The sequence below is a fragment of the Nanorana parkeri genome, unplaced genomic scaffold (genome assembly GCF_000935625.1).
Source record: "Nanorana parkeri isolate BGI_ZX_2015 unplaced genomic scaffold, ASM93562v1 scaffold189, whole genome shotgun sequence".
Lineage (NCBI taxonomy): Eukaryota > Metazoa > Chordata > Amphibia > Anura > Dicroglossidae > Nanorana > Nanorana parkeri.
This window is the reverse complement of record NW_017306457.1, coordinates 547,006-563,889: the sequence shown is the minus strand read 5'-3', so window position 1 is coordinate 563,889 and position 16,884 is coordinate 547,006. Positions and strand designations below refer to the sequence as shown.

Below are 16,884 nucleotides of genomic sequence, written 5' to 3'. Positions count from 1 at the left end.
GGGGGATGTCCTGGCCAGGCCCCCCTGTCCCCCAGGTCCCATAGCGGCCACCTGGGTCACTATGGCGATTGTTACGCCACTGGTAGGCAGATAGATAAATACACAGTAGAAATATGTATAAGCTATACAGCTTGGTCAGCACCATGATTGGATAATGAAGAAGCAGCAACTCACTGATTAGGTCATATCTGTGTCCTTTCCACCAATCAGCACTCAGTTTGTTAAACTCCTAGTCGGAATGCTTATGTGCAAGGGATTGCAAGTCTAGTGCAAGAAAAAGTTAAAATAGTATTTAAAAACAATTTTGTTTAATTTTTTAATGAATACATAACTGAATACAATGAACAGTAAGACGGAAGGTGGTCTTGGGCTTCTTGCAGTCAGGTATGAGCAGTTCCATAGAGTCTTTATCCCCCATGTGTTGATGAGAAGCTGTAGCTTATGTAAACCCAGGACACAGGCATTCCTGCCTGTCCTAAACCAGGCTTCACTTCCTAAATGGTACATCATCCTGTTTACATATTTACAGATAATTTTTTAATTATGAATTAAAAATTAAAAATTAAAGAGAGCCTTCACCAAAGTAAAACATTGCAGGTAAAAGCACAGTAAAAAGTATTTTAAATGCTTACTTGCAATGTTTTCAATGTGCCTTTGAACTGGCTAGAAAATTAACTAGTCATTTCCCTAGCACAGCCCCCTCCCTGTGTGCATGTCATAGCCTGTTCCTTTTCTGGGAGTGTCTAATTATTGTCTGTGCTGGCAAAGCTCCTTTACCTCCATTTAGCTCCCTACATAACATTTTATGTAGCTGCTGAGGGAGTAGTGTAGTACAGTACTTTAGAATGACACTTAAGCGACAGTTCTGAGTCTGCTGGGGCTGCTGACATTACATGCAAAATATTGGCTACCAGAAGCATTTTGAGGGTTTTTTAAGATGTCTACACAAGGGAGCCTTTTACACCAATTAACTTACATAAAATATGTTAAATGCATATACAGTATAATCTTTTGGGAATATTTATGTTGAAATGGATGCTCTGACAACAGGGTCTCTTTGAATATCTCAGCCATCGAGCCTCTACATGAGCCTACTGTACTCCATACTCCAGGTGCCATGAAATGGTGTTAATCACTGCCTGACCTGCTTGAGCCTGACGCAGTGATCTCCTAGGTGCATGCGTTGGGCAGTCCGCCAATGTTCTTTAAGGTCTTCTTAAGCTGGTCATATTTGCTATTTTTAAAAGGTAAAGGAATTATTGCCAAATATTATTAATGCTATATTGGTTCCAGGCAAGCCAAGCAGCGAGTGTCAGCCCTTAACGATATGCGAGGGAAAGTTCCTATTGAATTATACATGCTGGGTAGAAATTGGAAAATATATTTTTATTTGAAAGTACAACTTTTTCAGAGCTGATAAAATACAGGAAAATATAGTTATCCTTTTAAGTTATCCTATAAGGCATGCCCAATAACCCCCCACCTAGAGAAATACTTTCCTTTGTCCTCAATCCTGTGCAGCCATGCCCTGAACCCTGCAGACAAAGGTACAGTTGTCATTTAAGCTGCTGCTGCTCCAGAGATACATTAGGGTCTATAAATAGCGTCATTGGGATAGGATACAGAGGGAAATCTCTTCAAGGCAAATGCAAACAGTAACAAACTCGTGTAGCGGAGTGGGTAAGGGCTAGACCCTCTGTGTCTTAGCTACGTGACCTCACTTACTGTATCTCCTCTGGGATAGAAAGTGAGGAGAAATTTCCACATCAGACAAACAAACAGTAAAGACTTGAAAGAGGTTCTAACATTTCACCACTCAAAAAAATTACGCCTGGAGTTGCACTTTAAAGCTCAGATCAATGTTGTCTAAATACAAGAGTCTTGTGTATTCTTACTTGAATCTTGGTGTGCTTTTGCATTTTTTCCACATCTGTGCAGTGATCCAGTGTCAAAGTTTGCCACTGTGCATTAACTTCCTGTAATAAAGACCAGTCACTGCTGCTTACTCTCCTTGTGCAGGGTGACTGGTCTCGTATCTGCCCCCTCTTGTAGTTTTTTGCAGGCAGCCTGTAGTGGGTGGGTTCTGCGGGGTCCCTCCCACAGCTCTGCTCTCTGCACAGGCTATGTACAGCGCAAAGATGATGTCTCTGCTACTGTTACAAGTTAATCTCTGGGTTTACACAGGCTTTTAGTGCACACAAAGTGTGTTTATATCCTTTGTAGCTATTGAAGAATATATTAAGATGAAAGCTTGTGTTCCTGGAGTACAGCTTTAAAATAAACCTTTTGCAAACGTTGGCATTTCAAACTGAACATAGGATGACAAAAAAAATGCCTGTGAAGGCATTTCTAGACTGCTTATACAATAAATTGAACTTGGCACATCCTATGACAGAAAATCAGATAACATAATTGATATGTAATGTTTTCTCAGCGGGTTTATCCAACCATTGAGGTACCAGACACCGTACAATAAAATATCAAAGGGTTTTCTTCTCTGAATGAAAAATAGAATGTTTCTGCAGAACACCTCTCTGTCCATTTACTAACTTTAAAATAGTATACCTCCTATTCTTCTTTGGAAATAAACAGTAATAGGGATTTTCACTTGTGATGATGGTCCGTTTTGCTGTTACTGTCCAAGATTAATTCTCCCTAGTAGCGCCTCACTGGTCTGTTCCTGTACATATATTACTCATGGCTACCAAAAAAGGATTCCCTCCAAGGTTCTGCTGTTACTACAGGGGATCCATGGTTTCCTTGGCCAAGGTCTTGGTACTGTGAGACTTTGTTTGAAGAGGGTGATGTTTAGATGATTATAGTTCAGACACCCGATAAGGTTTCTCACCTGTTTGTTCCTCAAGAGATATTGCTAATGACCATCACAACAAAGATCTGCTGTCAATACAGTGGATCAGTGGTTACCTTGGTCAAGATCTTGGTACTGTGAGATCTTGTTTCAAGAGTGTTATGTGTTATGGTATTATAGTTTAGACACCTGTTAACGTGTCTCACTGGTTTGTTCCTCTAGAGATGTTGCTAATGACCATCAAATCAAAGATTCCCTTCAAAGTTCTGCTATCACATCAAGGGGATCAATGGTTTTCTTGACGGAGATCTTGGTGCTGTAGGATCTTCTGTCAGGAGTGACATGTGTTAGGCCATTATACTTTAGATACCTGAAAAGGTAAACATGGTCTTTAAGTAGTTAAAGATAACTAAATCCAATAAAAAAAAGGTAATATATTGTACTTACCAGTAGGTAAGGACAGAAGATACCTGCTGAACTTGCCAGAAATGCAGTGTCCTTGTTACTTCTTGTAAAAATAAATAAATGCAGAAACTATGTTGTCTTGTGTAAGATAGTTATCACATCACCCTACATGGAGATGAACAAAGGCAAACATGTTTGAAATCTAGCCTTGGTGACAACCATGGCTCCCTCCCTAAATACAGTACAGTGAAGAAAACCATACAGATTTCGTCCTTTTCCTGCTGAATTGTGCAAAATTCGACCCGCGGGCAACCCTGCTGGCACCATCCTGTTCAACAAAATTTGTTTTTAAATTGACTTCTGTAGAAGGAGCCGGTTGGAAAATTGTTGGCTGAACAGTGACTATAGACAATCAGCTGGTGTGAGCACCGGCTGCCAGAAATCAACAGCCAGCAGGGGATGGAGGTAGAATCAATATTGGTGTGTGTGTTTTGTGTGTGTGTGTATTTGTCTATTTTAATTAATGAGGTGTAAAAAATGGGATAATAAGATTTGTCTGGCAAGCGTTGGCACTCATTAGGATACATAGGAACCTTCCCCAGATCATATAGAAAGCAAAGAATACAAGAAACAAAATAAACTTTTTTCTGAAATAAAACTCCATCTCCCTCCTCACCACTTCATTAGATAATATAAACACAATGCATATCATTGAAAGTGTTTACTTTATCCACATATGTAATGTGACTGTTATTTCTCCTATTATGTTTCAAGAGATTTCCTTACGTCTGACGACAGAGAGAGTATATACAATGCTGATCACTTTCCCCTGTGGTACCGTAGAGCAGCTGAGCAGATTCCTGGTAGCTTTGTCTACTCCATCCCTTTCAGTACAGGTCAGTATTATTGCCATTTATCAACTGACATCTCTTCTTTGTCTTACGCATTAATGTATCTTACAAAAAAAAGGTGATATTAAAGTGGAGCTCCACAAACTTTTTTTTGGTTAACGTTGAGCAGTCTGTGGAAGAGTTTGACCCCCCTCTCGGTCTTTAGTAATCTCTCTTCCAAGCCAGCGAGGGCAGCTGGGGCTCATCCAAAACATGAGTTTCCTGATCAGGACAACTCAGTACAAGCTTTCAGGGGTCTACCCCCTTCTTCTCGATCCAAACAATAATACTCTGAAGAAAAATATCCACCCCAAAAACTGTCCAGAAATGTAATTGTTAGCACGCATAAAAAAGTATCATGGACAGTACTCAACAACAAGTGCACAAATAAGACCACAATGACCTTCAGGAACATTATTTTCCATATACAGTATTACACATACACATCCACTAAAGCAGTGTGTCCCAACCTCAGTTCTCAAGTACCCCAAACAGGTTGGGATTAGCACAGCTCCTGCTGTACTTCTCGCCTGCTTACATGTAAGTGTTGCAGGTCTCCCTCAGGGCTATGGTTGTGTCTCTGCCCCCTCTCCTCCTGGCCATTCGCAAAACAGATCCTGGGGTTGTGTGTTTTGTGAGTGGCCAGGAAGAGAAGGAGGCAGTGATCTTACGGTATCCCTAGGGTCTATGAGACCTGCCGCGCTAACATCTGAGAAGGCCACAAGTACAGTGGAGCTGTACTGATCCTGGCATGGAAACAAACAGATTTGCCTGATGTACAATAAAGCCAGCATGACGGTTGAGTTGCTTTAGTAGCAACGGAATGTATAACTGCTTTATCCTGGGTACATTCATTGCGCCCAGAGTTGAGCTTTAACTTATGATATGACCTGTTGCACAGGTACTTCTTCAGTGATGTAACCAATTTCAGCTAAAACAAAACCTTCCCAATCTCACAGATAATTACTTTCAGCAAATACAGTAAGGTAAAGAACCAACTGTACTGAGTTCATAATTCAGGATTCCAAGCTTAACTTGACAAAATACAACCCAGCCATTCCTGAGTTATATTTTCAGCTTGATTGCACATCACTCGAACATCATCTTGTTTGTTTCAATTGCTTTCAGATGTAACTTTTTTTTTTCTCTCTTTCTGAAAAGATTTATTTCCAAAGTTTAAACTCGTGGTAGACTGTCTCTCTGGTTTTATTCCGACATCAGGTTAGGGGAGGTAATAACAATCTGAATTTCAAATCTTCCACATTTGTTTAGTCCATTTATGAATGTTTTCCAAGTCAAATCCCAACCAGAGGGAGAGAACTCTGCAGCAGACAAGTTATTGACTTCTTTGCCATATTTCCTAGGGGTGTCAAATCCACATTTGTTTTATTGTCTAATTGACTTATTCTGCTGAGAAACATTTCTGCAATCCCACACAACATGGGATCATCATTAGTGGCAGATGTATTAATCTTGCCATTGTTGTCTGACTGACGGGCTCCAGCCTACATGGGGATACCAGTAATGTTATTACAGTGGTGAGGCGGATATTAGCTGGATTGTCTGTATTGTATCTCTTTCACTTGGATTCTATACTTTATTGTTGAGCACTATGGGTTCATACGTGTGATAAACTAAAACCTTCTTTTCTGTCGAGCATAAAATATGGATTTCAGGTCAAATTTTCGAGCAACAAATTATTAAAATGCATTTTTGTTACTAGAAAAATAATGTTTCCCCTAACACGTTCTCATATTCATTTGCTCCATGTGTCTTTTATCTGGTTCCCCATCCTCCCACTTCCTTCTTATAATCTCTTCAAACGTCTACAGCTGGAGTGGTCTGCCGGACTGCTACTCATCTTCTACCACAAGTCCATGACAAAACTCTTGTCTCATTTCTGCACAGCGTTCACACATAAAGCAGACTATCCCTTCTGTTATCTAGGCACCATCTGTGTGAATTTGTTTCTTTAGCTATTTATATATATAGAGAGAAATATAATATATTATCAGTAAGTACACATTGTGGGGTTGATTTACTAAAGGAGTAAAGCATGTTCATTTGCTTAGTGAATGAGGTATAGCTGTGCAATAATAATAATAATAATTACTATTATTATTATTCAGGTTTTTAATAGTACAAACAGTTTGCTCAGAAATTTCAAAATGAAGGGGGGCAGTAGAGTTACGATACAATTCATTGTAAGAGGGTGAAGAGGGTCCCTTACAATCTAAAAATTCACTTTGAATACCCAGTTATGTTCAAAGAAACTTAGAAAAAACAGGATATCTGCTTGCAGTGGATGATTGAAGTCACACAGCTTCACCTCATTCACTAGATCATTGGTTCGACCTCATCTGGAGTACGCGGTCCAGTTCTGGTCACCAGTACTAAGAAAAGATGTCCTTGAGTTGGAAAAAGTCCAGCGGAGGGCAACCAAACTAATTAGGGGTATGGAGGACCAGAGCTACGAGACAAGGCTACTAAATTTAAACATGTTCACATTGGAGGTGAGGAGATTGAGGGGGGATATGATCTCCATGTACAAAATGTTTAATGGTGGTAGCAACATTAGCGATAAACTGTTTAAAATTAACTCCATTACAAAAACTAGAGGCCACCACCTAAAATTGGTGGAAAAAAAATTCCAGCACAAGGGGCGAAGGGGGTTCTTCACAGTAAGATCAGTTAGGGTCTGGAACTCACTGCCACAGACAGTGATTTCAGCAAAGAATGTGGAATTGTTCAAGAAACTTTTGGACGATTTCTTAAGGGACCGTAATATACAGGGGTACGGGTACTCCTAGAATGAGATCCTAATAGGTTGGACTTGATGGACTAATGTCTTTATTCAACCTCAAATACTATGTAACTATGTAACTAGGCTAAATAAATTACCTTTACTCGTTTAGAAAATGTGAGCCATATATTATAAAGTGTAACTGAAAATTGTTCTTGATGTGGCTTTCATATTTTCCTTGTTTGCGATCCTTTATGTTTATGTTGCTGCTTCATTTACATAATGTTTGATGCCCATATCAGTCAATAGTGCATATTTTTATATTTATACATTTCAGTTTTTGCTATGGCAATGTATAGCATATGGAAGCTCCTGTGATATAAAATATATTTTATAAAATACATTTTATATAGAATGCATTTTTTGGCTATCAACCAACAGAAGTGATTCTCCTGGAATTATCATAGAAGACAGCAATAGACATTAAAAGGTTTTTGGCTGGTGGGATGTAAAGATTATGGGAGGCTGCAAATGTGGGATTAAAGTGAACCTCTGGTCAGGATATGACATTCAATTAATTAAATATTATTAACAAGCAGTAAATGAGCTTTAAAAGAAGCCCTCACTGACATCTGTAGCTGAAGTCCCTCTCTCAACAACTCATCTCACTGTGCTCCCCTCACAGAGCTTTTCTTCTGTGTTTATACTACAAACTAGAAGGCTGCCATGTCACTTTTGGCAGGGGGAGGTTAGCCATTTTAGACAGAAAAATCAGTGTTTCAGCTGTAAACATTGAGGATGAATTGTTCCCCAGTACCTGCAGCTACAGAAGTCAGTAAGGTATGGTTTTAAAGCTCATATACTACTTGTAAAGAATATGTGAATACTTGAATGTCCATATCCTAACCACAGCTTCAATTTAATTGCAAAGTTGCACCTCATGATATTTCTGCCACAGTAACACTTTAAGGTAAGTAGTAAGGTAAGGTATCTGGAATGGGGGAGGACAGGTTTGCTTTGATCAAGGGGTTTAGATGGTTAGGATAACTGTACTTATTATGAAAGTACAGTTATCTTTTAACATTTGTAAGCCTGAAGTACAACTCATCAACAGCAGTTTCCATGTTTCTGTCTTTGACTCTTTTATTTGAGTTGCTGTTTAACTTTTGTTTTCCTTTTTTATTGCTTTCAAAAATAATATAATATAATGTAACATAATATAGTAAAATATACTTGTCAGTGGATGCCTAAGAAACAGGATATTAGATTACTTTAGTAACTGTCCACAGGGACATATGCATGTCTCTGGATCATATTATCAACTTTTCCATTAACCTTTCTACCAGTTACTATTATGGAAGGCACAGAACTAGCCCAGGCCTAACTTTCCATGAATCTGTATTGTATTGTCCAGAATCATACCTTTGGAAAGAACAGCATGCACAAAGAAAAAAAAATATTCTTACAGCACTATGCTTGCTTTCATAGAAATAAATTAAGAACATAACTATCCCATGTGAAAAGCATCCTGAGTCAGGCCTTTGTGCTCAGTGTATCTCATCACTAATACAACATGTTCATTATAATGGAAATTTATGCAATTCATTGACTACTCTTGGCGTGTTCACCACTGCTGGAAAACTTGGGTCTGGTGGACAAGACAGTGAGACTCTTGGTTGAAACGCTACAATGCAAGTTGAAGTTGGACAGAGAGGCTGGATTAATTCCCAATAACTGACATAAAATGTAGATTTGTTTTAAAATGAGTTCAGAATTTTTTTGGGTATGGGCCATGGAGGCCCTGGCCAGCAGTAATGAAACTCATTCAGAGGTTCTCCCGTCAACTGGCTGGAATTTAGTGCTACCCATTGACCTGAAATTAAATTAAAGGACAACATTCAGACATGACGACATTGTTGGGATAATAATTTATAACTTCTCTTGGTGTTTGGAGAGAGAACGGAGAGGATACAGAATACATCGTAATAAAAATTACTTTGCACTAGTAAGAAAAAGGATTCAACACTCAGAGTACAGCAGACAGATACTCCCCTTCATAAAAGAGAAATAAATATAGCATTTAGGGATTTTAGAGAACAGAGCAGACTAGACCTCAAAGCATGTCACTGATATCAGCTGCTATACATTTATACAAATTTCTGTTTCCCTTTCTGGAGGCGGGCAAAACACTTAATTTTTTTCATTCATCTTTCAGTTGCTTAACCCTGTAAGGGTCACATGAGAAATAAACGCTGTAAGGCTTGACAATGAGGGTTACCCTCGAACCGCGTAGCCGCTACTTCAACCCACAGGGGTGTCTCACCCTGCAGTACATCTCCCCTGGACCACGAGCATCGACTTAAATATTGCGTTTTGACTCCCCAGCATTCATGCTGCACACCGCACAGATCCACACTCTCCAGTGCAGGACCCAACTGCCGGGCATAGTCTTCGTTCTCTGCTCCAGCTGCCGCGGCTCGGCCTGGCCAGCCGAGGACGCGGTTCCCTGGGGATACCCTGGGGACGCCCTGGACACTCCAGATCGCCAGTATACAGACCATCTTCGTCATCCCCATGTGAGTGCATGGACTTCGGATGCCCGCCGATGACTCTCTAACTGTAAGTCACACTTCTGCCACTTCCACTTCTACCATTCAGCTAATAGGCTGCACATTATTCATTGAGCATTTCTAGGTAGTCACACTCTTCTATATATTGTGTTTTGATGATAAATAAGATGACCAAGTTTGTCCAAATTGCTCTTTGTCTGGCCATAGGTTTCTGTGGGAATTCTTTTTTCACATTCTCAGTATAGTTGGGGAATATATTTCCATCAACCTTTTCTGAGTTTGTTCTGGTCATCCTTCTAGATTGCCATGCCTAACTATCTGGGAAGGAACACCTTGGGAGTATCTGTATACAACATCAACCAGTCACCTGTTAGTAGGCCCACTGTTGTAGACATCATCTTTAAACCTAAACAAAGACATCTATAAACCATTGAAAATGTATTTATTTCATATTTGATAGTTTTATTTTGTCTTTTTCTGTAAATGTTCTGAGAATTATCATTGTTTCTTGCTTTATGGAAACATAGAAAATAATGTTCCTTCAGGATGAAGTGCTTTCCACACTTGTCCTTATTTAGTTTACTGTAAATACTTTATTCTATCCCAGCTATAGATATGGCTGGTACTGATTAAAATTTTTGTGTTCGATTAATCAAATTTTTAAAATCGATTAATCGATTATTTTCGATTAATTATAACGCACATACAGATCCAACTACATTGGCCTATACACATACAGCACAGCAAAGAAGTAATAAAATGACCTAGGATCACACTAATCCAGCACGTTATTAATCTCACGTGCCCTACTCAATATGGCCAGCGCTTGAGTGGGGCAACTCAGAATAATAACGTGCTGGATTGGTGTGATCCTAGTTCATTTTATTACTTCATTGCTGCGCTGTATGTGTATAGGCCAATGCCTTGGCTGGCGCTCATGCAGAACAAGTTTCTCAGGCAAATCTCTTAGTTGTAACAAAACCGGAAGTCAGGCGGTCGCAGAACTCGATAAGTTCTCAGTGTCGACAGATCACCGGCCCAAGTGGCTCCGTCGGCTAACGAAGGGTAGGGTGGATCTCCGATGGGACTCCCGGAAGACCCGGAAGCCGGTGGAGAGGTGAGTGTTTTTATTACTGATCATTTAAGAATTTTTCCCAAAATTTGCTTAGTGTGTGGCTCTGTCTGCTGGCTCCCGACCAACATCTTTTGATTGGAAAATCAAAGGAGCCAAACAGAAAATGGTCTGTTGCCTCCAATCAGATGCAGGCACTGTTCAGGTATTTTGACAGCTGGTGGGGCCATCTGTCAAAATACAAAAGCCACAGCTAGAGTGCACCAATACTGTTTTTTCGGTATCGAGTAAGAGTACAGATATTTTTTATTGGTACTCGCCAATACCGAATATCGATACCTGAAGTCCCATTAAGGAAGCTGGGCGGTGTGTAATGACAGCTTCCTGATTAGCCGGGAAGCTGGCTAGCATGACTCACCGCCCGGCTTCCCGAATAGCAGGGAAGCCGTCTTCATGTTCCCTCATCACTAGATGACGAGGAAGCATGGAGCTGGCTTTCTGGCCAGTAATCTGGAAGGGCGGGTAATGACCAGCTTTCTGACCAATCAGGAAGCCGGGCGGCGAGTCATTACATGGCGCCCGGCTTCCGAATAGCCGGGAAGCCGGCTTCATGCTCTCTCGTCAGCAAGTGACGAGGGAGCATGGAGCTGACTTCCTTGCCAATCAGGAAGCCAGGCAGCGTGTAATGACTCGCCACCTGGCTTCCTGATACCAGAAGTTGTAAGAAGTGGTATAGGGATAGGCATCGGGAGCATTTCGCTGAGTACGAGTATCGGTATCGGTGCATCCCTAGCCACAGCGGGAGATTGCTGCATTAATGCTATTTAGTGTGGATCGAGGAATATGTTAAATTATTTTGTTCAGCTAAACTAAAAAAACTAACAGTGTATACCTAGTTTAAAACTGGCCATACACTAGTAGAATTTTATTTTAAAAATGTGTTGTTTGTTCTTTTGTTCAAATTTCTAATAGTTAATGGGGTGAATTCAACAATCAATTTCAATCGTAGCAACCAAAAAAAAAGAATCAGAATGGAAATTGTTTCTCGAAGGAACAAAATTCTAACAGTGAATGTGTTTTGCATTCAAGAAACTGATTCCAAAATGTTAATGACAAGTCAAGCCTCTGACGGCATGATCAGATGTTCTCATGTGACTTTTCATATGAACTTCCCTTCAAAAATCTACCAGTGTATGGCCAGCTTTAGTCTCTAAGTCAGCCGACACTTTCAAAACAATGTACTTCCTGTGTGGCTGATATAATATCTTAACAACTTTTAAGAAGTAAAGCAGAGTGACTGTATGGCTAATCTATCCTGCATCTAGACACTAATCTACAAATTTCTAAATTTAATGCAAACATATGAAAGTAGAAACTGAAAGAAAGTATGTGGTTGCTGGATATACACTATACCTTCTCTTTGGTCATTCCTAAATACTAGCAAAACTCAGTCTGGTTTTATTGGCCATTTATGTCAGGTCTGTTTGAAGGAATCCTATTTTTATTTCTATGACCTATAAATGGCTTTTTCACATCTATAATATTGCACTAAAATACTATATACTTTCTTTTCTCATATAACAGCACATTTTTTTTTAGTTTTATGTGCTGACTTTATATTGGACACTTATTTCTTATCTCCATGCCATAAATCAGGCTTGTCCACAGAGATCAGTATTTCTTAAGACCGTTTTACTAAAATAAAAGTAATGTTTCAATATAGAAAATTGTTCAGTAATTTGCAACTGTTAATGGGCTGGACTTGCAATTATCCAGCATCTGGTGAACTGAAGTATAGGTTCCTGGATCTCGTCTTGGAGAACCGCATCATAGAAATCCCAGAATTCAATGTTCTCATTTCAGTAAACTTTTGATACTTCAGCCAAGATATCTCCGCTTGAGAATGTCCAGATTATCGAGAGGACGGTGTTGTTAAATAGATATAATGTTTTCATAATTTGGCTAAGCAGACTATTTGTAATATAAATCACATACAGTACAAGGAATCAGCCAAAGGCCAATGTATGTGGAGATGGGCCCAGACCTCTTGTCATATCACAATTCACAATGTACTACCAGTCATTAAGCTGAGTTTGACAAGTTGTGTTGCAAGAAGCCTGATCTTAGAGCATTTTTGCAGGAAAGAAAAGTTTTAAGGGTATAATTTAAATGATAAAATAATATAATTGTAGCTATTCTCTTTAGATTTGGGACTCCTATTAAGCCTTCATCCAATTTAGTCAAATGATAAGAGTTTGGAACTTGTCAAATAAATAGTTGTTACTCATAAATATTATATGAGGAGATTAATCAAGTGTCAAGACTTCCTTCAAATGAGGCTGAAATTGTCTGAATAAAAAACATTATAGATCTAGCTATATTGGTGCAATGATACACAATTATTTGTATGCGATGTCCGCAAGGAGGACATATAACATGGGTCCATACTAGCATCTACATGTTTCCTGCTGACATGTTTCTTTTGGCTTCCTTAGAGCAGCACATGTACTGTATATGCTGGTTTTTTTGGAGAGACATATTAATATATTGGGCATATTGGATGGACTCTAGGTGAGAATGGCCTATTTACTATATGAGGCCCTATCTAAATCACTGGCAAGTGGCATATAGCTACAGTCTGCCGGCATTGGGGCCGTTCAGATCTCAGTGGAACACTCACTCTCTCAACAGAGTATATTTACAATTTAATAAGAACAAATGAACATGTCAGTCCATTTTGGCAGAACTCCGATCCCAGCAGCACTGTATTAGCAACAGCAGCCAATCTGCACACACAATGGTGGCCAATAGGCCTCTCACCACCCTGGTGCTCCACTGATGTCCTTCTTGGTTCAGTATGTTCCCCAAAGGCCACCCCTTGGACAAGATGGGTGTGAAATAAAGATAGGCCACAAACTTCTTTGTGAGATTAGGTAAAAGGCAGTCCATCAGGCTTTGGCCCTACCTTTCAAACCTGTGCTCCTATGTGATTCTCTTCTGTGGCTCTGCCCTATATTGCTATGCCCCTAAAGTTTCTTGTAGTTTGGTTCTCAGCACAGCAGCTCTGTCCATGGCAGCATCCTGCTCCCTGCTTGCAGCACAGCACAACAGAACGCGGCCCTGGACTCTTAGCACACTCAGCCTGGACCCAGCACACAGCAGAAATCTCTCTCTGTAGCACACTCCTGTTCTGCCCTCCACAGTACACCACACAGGTCTTGTGGCACACCAGCATTTCAGCCCTGTCCACAGCAGGCACAACGCATGGTCTCCTGGCCACCTGTGGCTCTATCCCACAGCTATTCCCAACCTCAATGCCCTCCATTCAGGGGGTCCGTGGTGCATGCAGCAACCTTCTGCCCCATTGCCAGGGGTGGGCTTGCTCCTTGGCTGTGTCAGCAACCAATCAAAATTATCTTGGTCTCCTCCGAAATAACTTCTGCTCTTCCGTACTGGGGGCATTTTCTCCTTTCTCTTTGCACTCTCTGACAGAGAGGGAGCAATGTTCTGTGCAGCCAGGAAGGAATGTTCTGCTAGGCAGCTTAAAGAGCTGGCGCTACATACTCTACATTATAAGACTACAATAGACCCAATGACATTGTTGCATAGTGGGAAGACCTTTTTTTAAAAGTTGGGGGAACAAAGAAGTATGTGTATAGCATAAATCAGAAATATTAAATATATTCAGAAGTACTTTAAGCAAGGGAAAAGGCTATGCTATGCTACGTGATAGTACAACATTGATCTATTGTGTTATGCTGGGCACACACCTTACAACCATCGCAAGACTTTTGTCTTGCGATGGTTGTAAGGTACTTAAAAAAACGTACGATCTGCCTATGTTGCATAGGCAGATCGTACTTGCGATGACCGCAAGTACGTCATCGGAAGCCCTGAGGGGCGGGCTTCCGATGACCGCAATGCCGAACAGGCAGTGTGCGCTTGCGCACACCGGCACGTCCGGCTTTTATCTTACGGACATGCTACACACCTGCCGAACATCGTTACAGTAGTAGAGGTCGCACGGCTTCCACACACCTTACGATAATCGGACGATCGCGGGATTTCCCGCGATTATCGTACGATTATCGCAAGGTGTGTGGGGACCTTTAGAATGTAAAAAAATAAGGACTGTGTTTTAGGTGTACAATACTTGCAGCCACTGTCAAGATTATTTTATCCCTAGCTTGGGGCAATTGGTTTCATGCTTAAAGTAGTATTAAGGTCTGGGCATTTTTTACCTTAATGCTCTACATTAGGGTAAAAATGGCCCAGTACCTTTTTTCTCCCCAGTCCCCCCCAGTCCTCCCCCCACACTTACCTGTCAGCTACGCTCATCCCCACTGCCGGTCCCGAAGCGATCCTTCGTTCCTCGAATGTCCTGGTTGCGGGGGGAGGATACTGATGGCAAAGGAGCCATAGGCTCTTCCTGCCATCAATCAAACTGCTGGGCTGAGAGGAGGGGCGTGGCCTGCCACAGGGTTGTGTGTGTTTATGGACGCACACAGCCACTGCAGGCACGAGCATGCATGGGTGCCTCCATTAGCTGATGGAGGCACCCGTGCAGGGGGCGGGGGGAAGATTGCTGCAGGGACTCACTTGAAAACGAGAAATTAAAAACTTTTAAAGAAAAACGCCAACAGCCTCAATCAAAGGTGGGTCTCCTTGTAGGAAATATTTTTTTAAAAAAAGGAGGCTTTAATATCAGTTTAAATAAATAAGGTGTTTTAGTTATTTTGGGTCAATCTTCTATAACCTTTTTGAAATGTTTCATATTTTCTTATTATGGTTGCGAGAAAGGTTGCGTTAGAAACTTTTTTTGTTGGTTATATAATAAAAAATACTTGACTATTACAAACTACTTGCAATATAGCCCTGTTAAGTGCTCCCACTGTTTTTTTTTTTTTAAAGATTAAAAGTTTATTAAACAAAACAAAACACTTGTCATCAGTTGCTTGGTTACATGTGACTGTACATTACAGGGACAAGGTATTACATAGCAAAAATATAAAACAGAGATGTAAAAGAAAACATTTTTTCCAATAAAATAAAATCTATAAGGTACATTACAGTGCAAAGGGGAAATGTCCCATGGCTCATTGGGGAGAGAGTGCAGGAGGTGGAGGGAGGAGGCACAAGTAAGTGAATGAGCTCTCCGGCTCGTCATTCGCGGTATATTTGCGTGATGTGCATGCACGCTTCTGAGATCTTTGGATCAATTGGAGGATATTAAACTGAAAGGTACATAGCTCTCTAATGGTGGCGTTGTCAGAGCGCGTTTAGTAACATCACTTGGGACTGTGCCACTGCGTTGTGGATGAGGAATTCCAATAATTCAATGAGCACCTGAGATCAGTAAGAGCGGTGAGGAGCACCTAAAATAAGAGAAATAGAAAGGATGAAGGAAGAAAGGAGAAAAAGAAGGAGAAAGAGGGGGGGGAGGGGAAGAGAAGAGGTAAGGGTGTAGAGGGGGGTGTGGGGTAGGGGGAAGCCTGCCTGGGAGGTACCGTGCCCTAACGAGTAGAGGAACGAGCGATCCATACCCTAGGGTGAGAACGGGGGCGTGAGGGATGTTACGCTAGGCATGTGTCCGCCTGGAGGATCCAGGGCGTCCAAATCTATGCAAATTGGGGATATCTGTCATATAGTTGGTAAACACTTGTCATCAGTTGCTTGGTTACATGTGACTGTACATTACAGGGACAAGGTATTACATAGCAAAAATATAAAACAGAGATGTAAAAGAAAACATTTTTTCCAATAAAATAAAATCTATAAGGTACATTACAGTGCAAAGGGGAAATGTCCCATGGCTCATTGGGGAGAGAGTGCAGGAGGTGGAGGGAGGAGGCACAAGTAAGTGAATGAGCTCTCCGGCTCGTCATTCGCGGTATATTTGCGTGATGTGCATGCACGCTTCTGAGATCTTTGGATCAATTGGAGGATATTAAACTGAAAGGTACATAGCTCTCTAATGGTGGCGTTGTCAGAGCGCGTTTAGTAACATCACTTGGGACTGTGCCACTGCGTTGTGGATGAGGAATTCCAATAATTCAATGAGCACCTGAGATCAGTAAGAGCGGTGAGGAGCACCTAAAATAAGAGAAATAGAAAGGATGAAGGAAGAAAGGAGAAAAAGAAGGAGAAAGAGGGGGGGGAGGGGAAGAGAAGAGGTAAGGGTGTAGAGGGGGGTGTGGGGTAGGGGGAAGCCTGCCTGGGAGGTACCGTGCCCTAACGAGTAGAGGAACGAGCGATCCATACCCTAGGGTGAGAACGGGGGCGTGAGGGATGTTACGCTAGGCATGTGTCCGCCTGGAGGATCCAGGGCGTCCAAATCTATGCAAATTGGGGATATCTGTCATATAGTTGGGCGGTCAATTCTTCCATATGCATGA

General features: G+C 41.1%; 1 protein-coding gene across 1 annotated transcript in view; it reads left to right on the top strand.

The window, feature by feature from the left end:
* The window catches only part of CACNA2D3 (calcium voltage-gated channel auxiliary subunit alpha2delta 3), a 786,579-nt gene that overhangs the window by 602,228 nt on the left and 167,467 nt on the right, over nt 1-16,884 (top strand). The window contains 1 exon segment of the mRNA XM_018555257.1: nt 3,989-4,110. Coding sequence (XP_018410759.1) covers nt 3,989-4,110 — 122 coding nt within the window.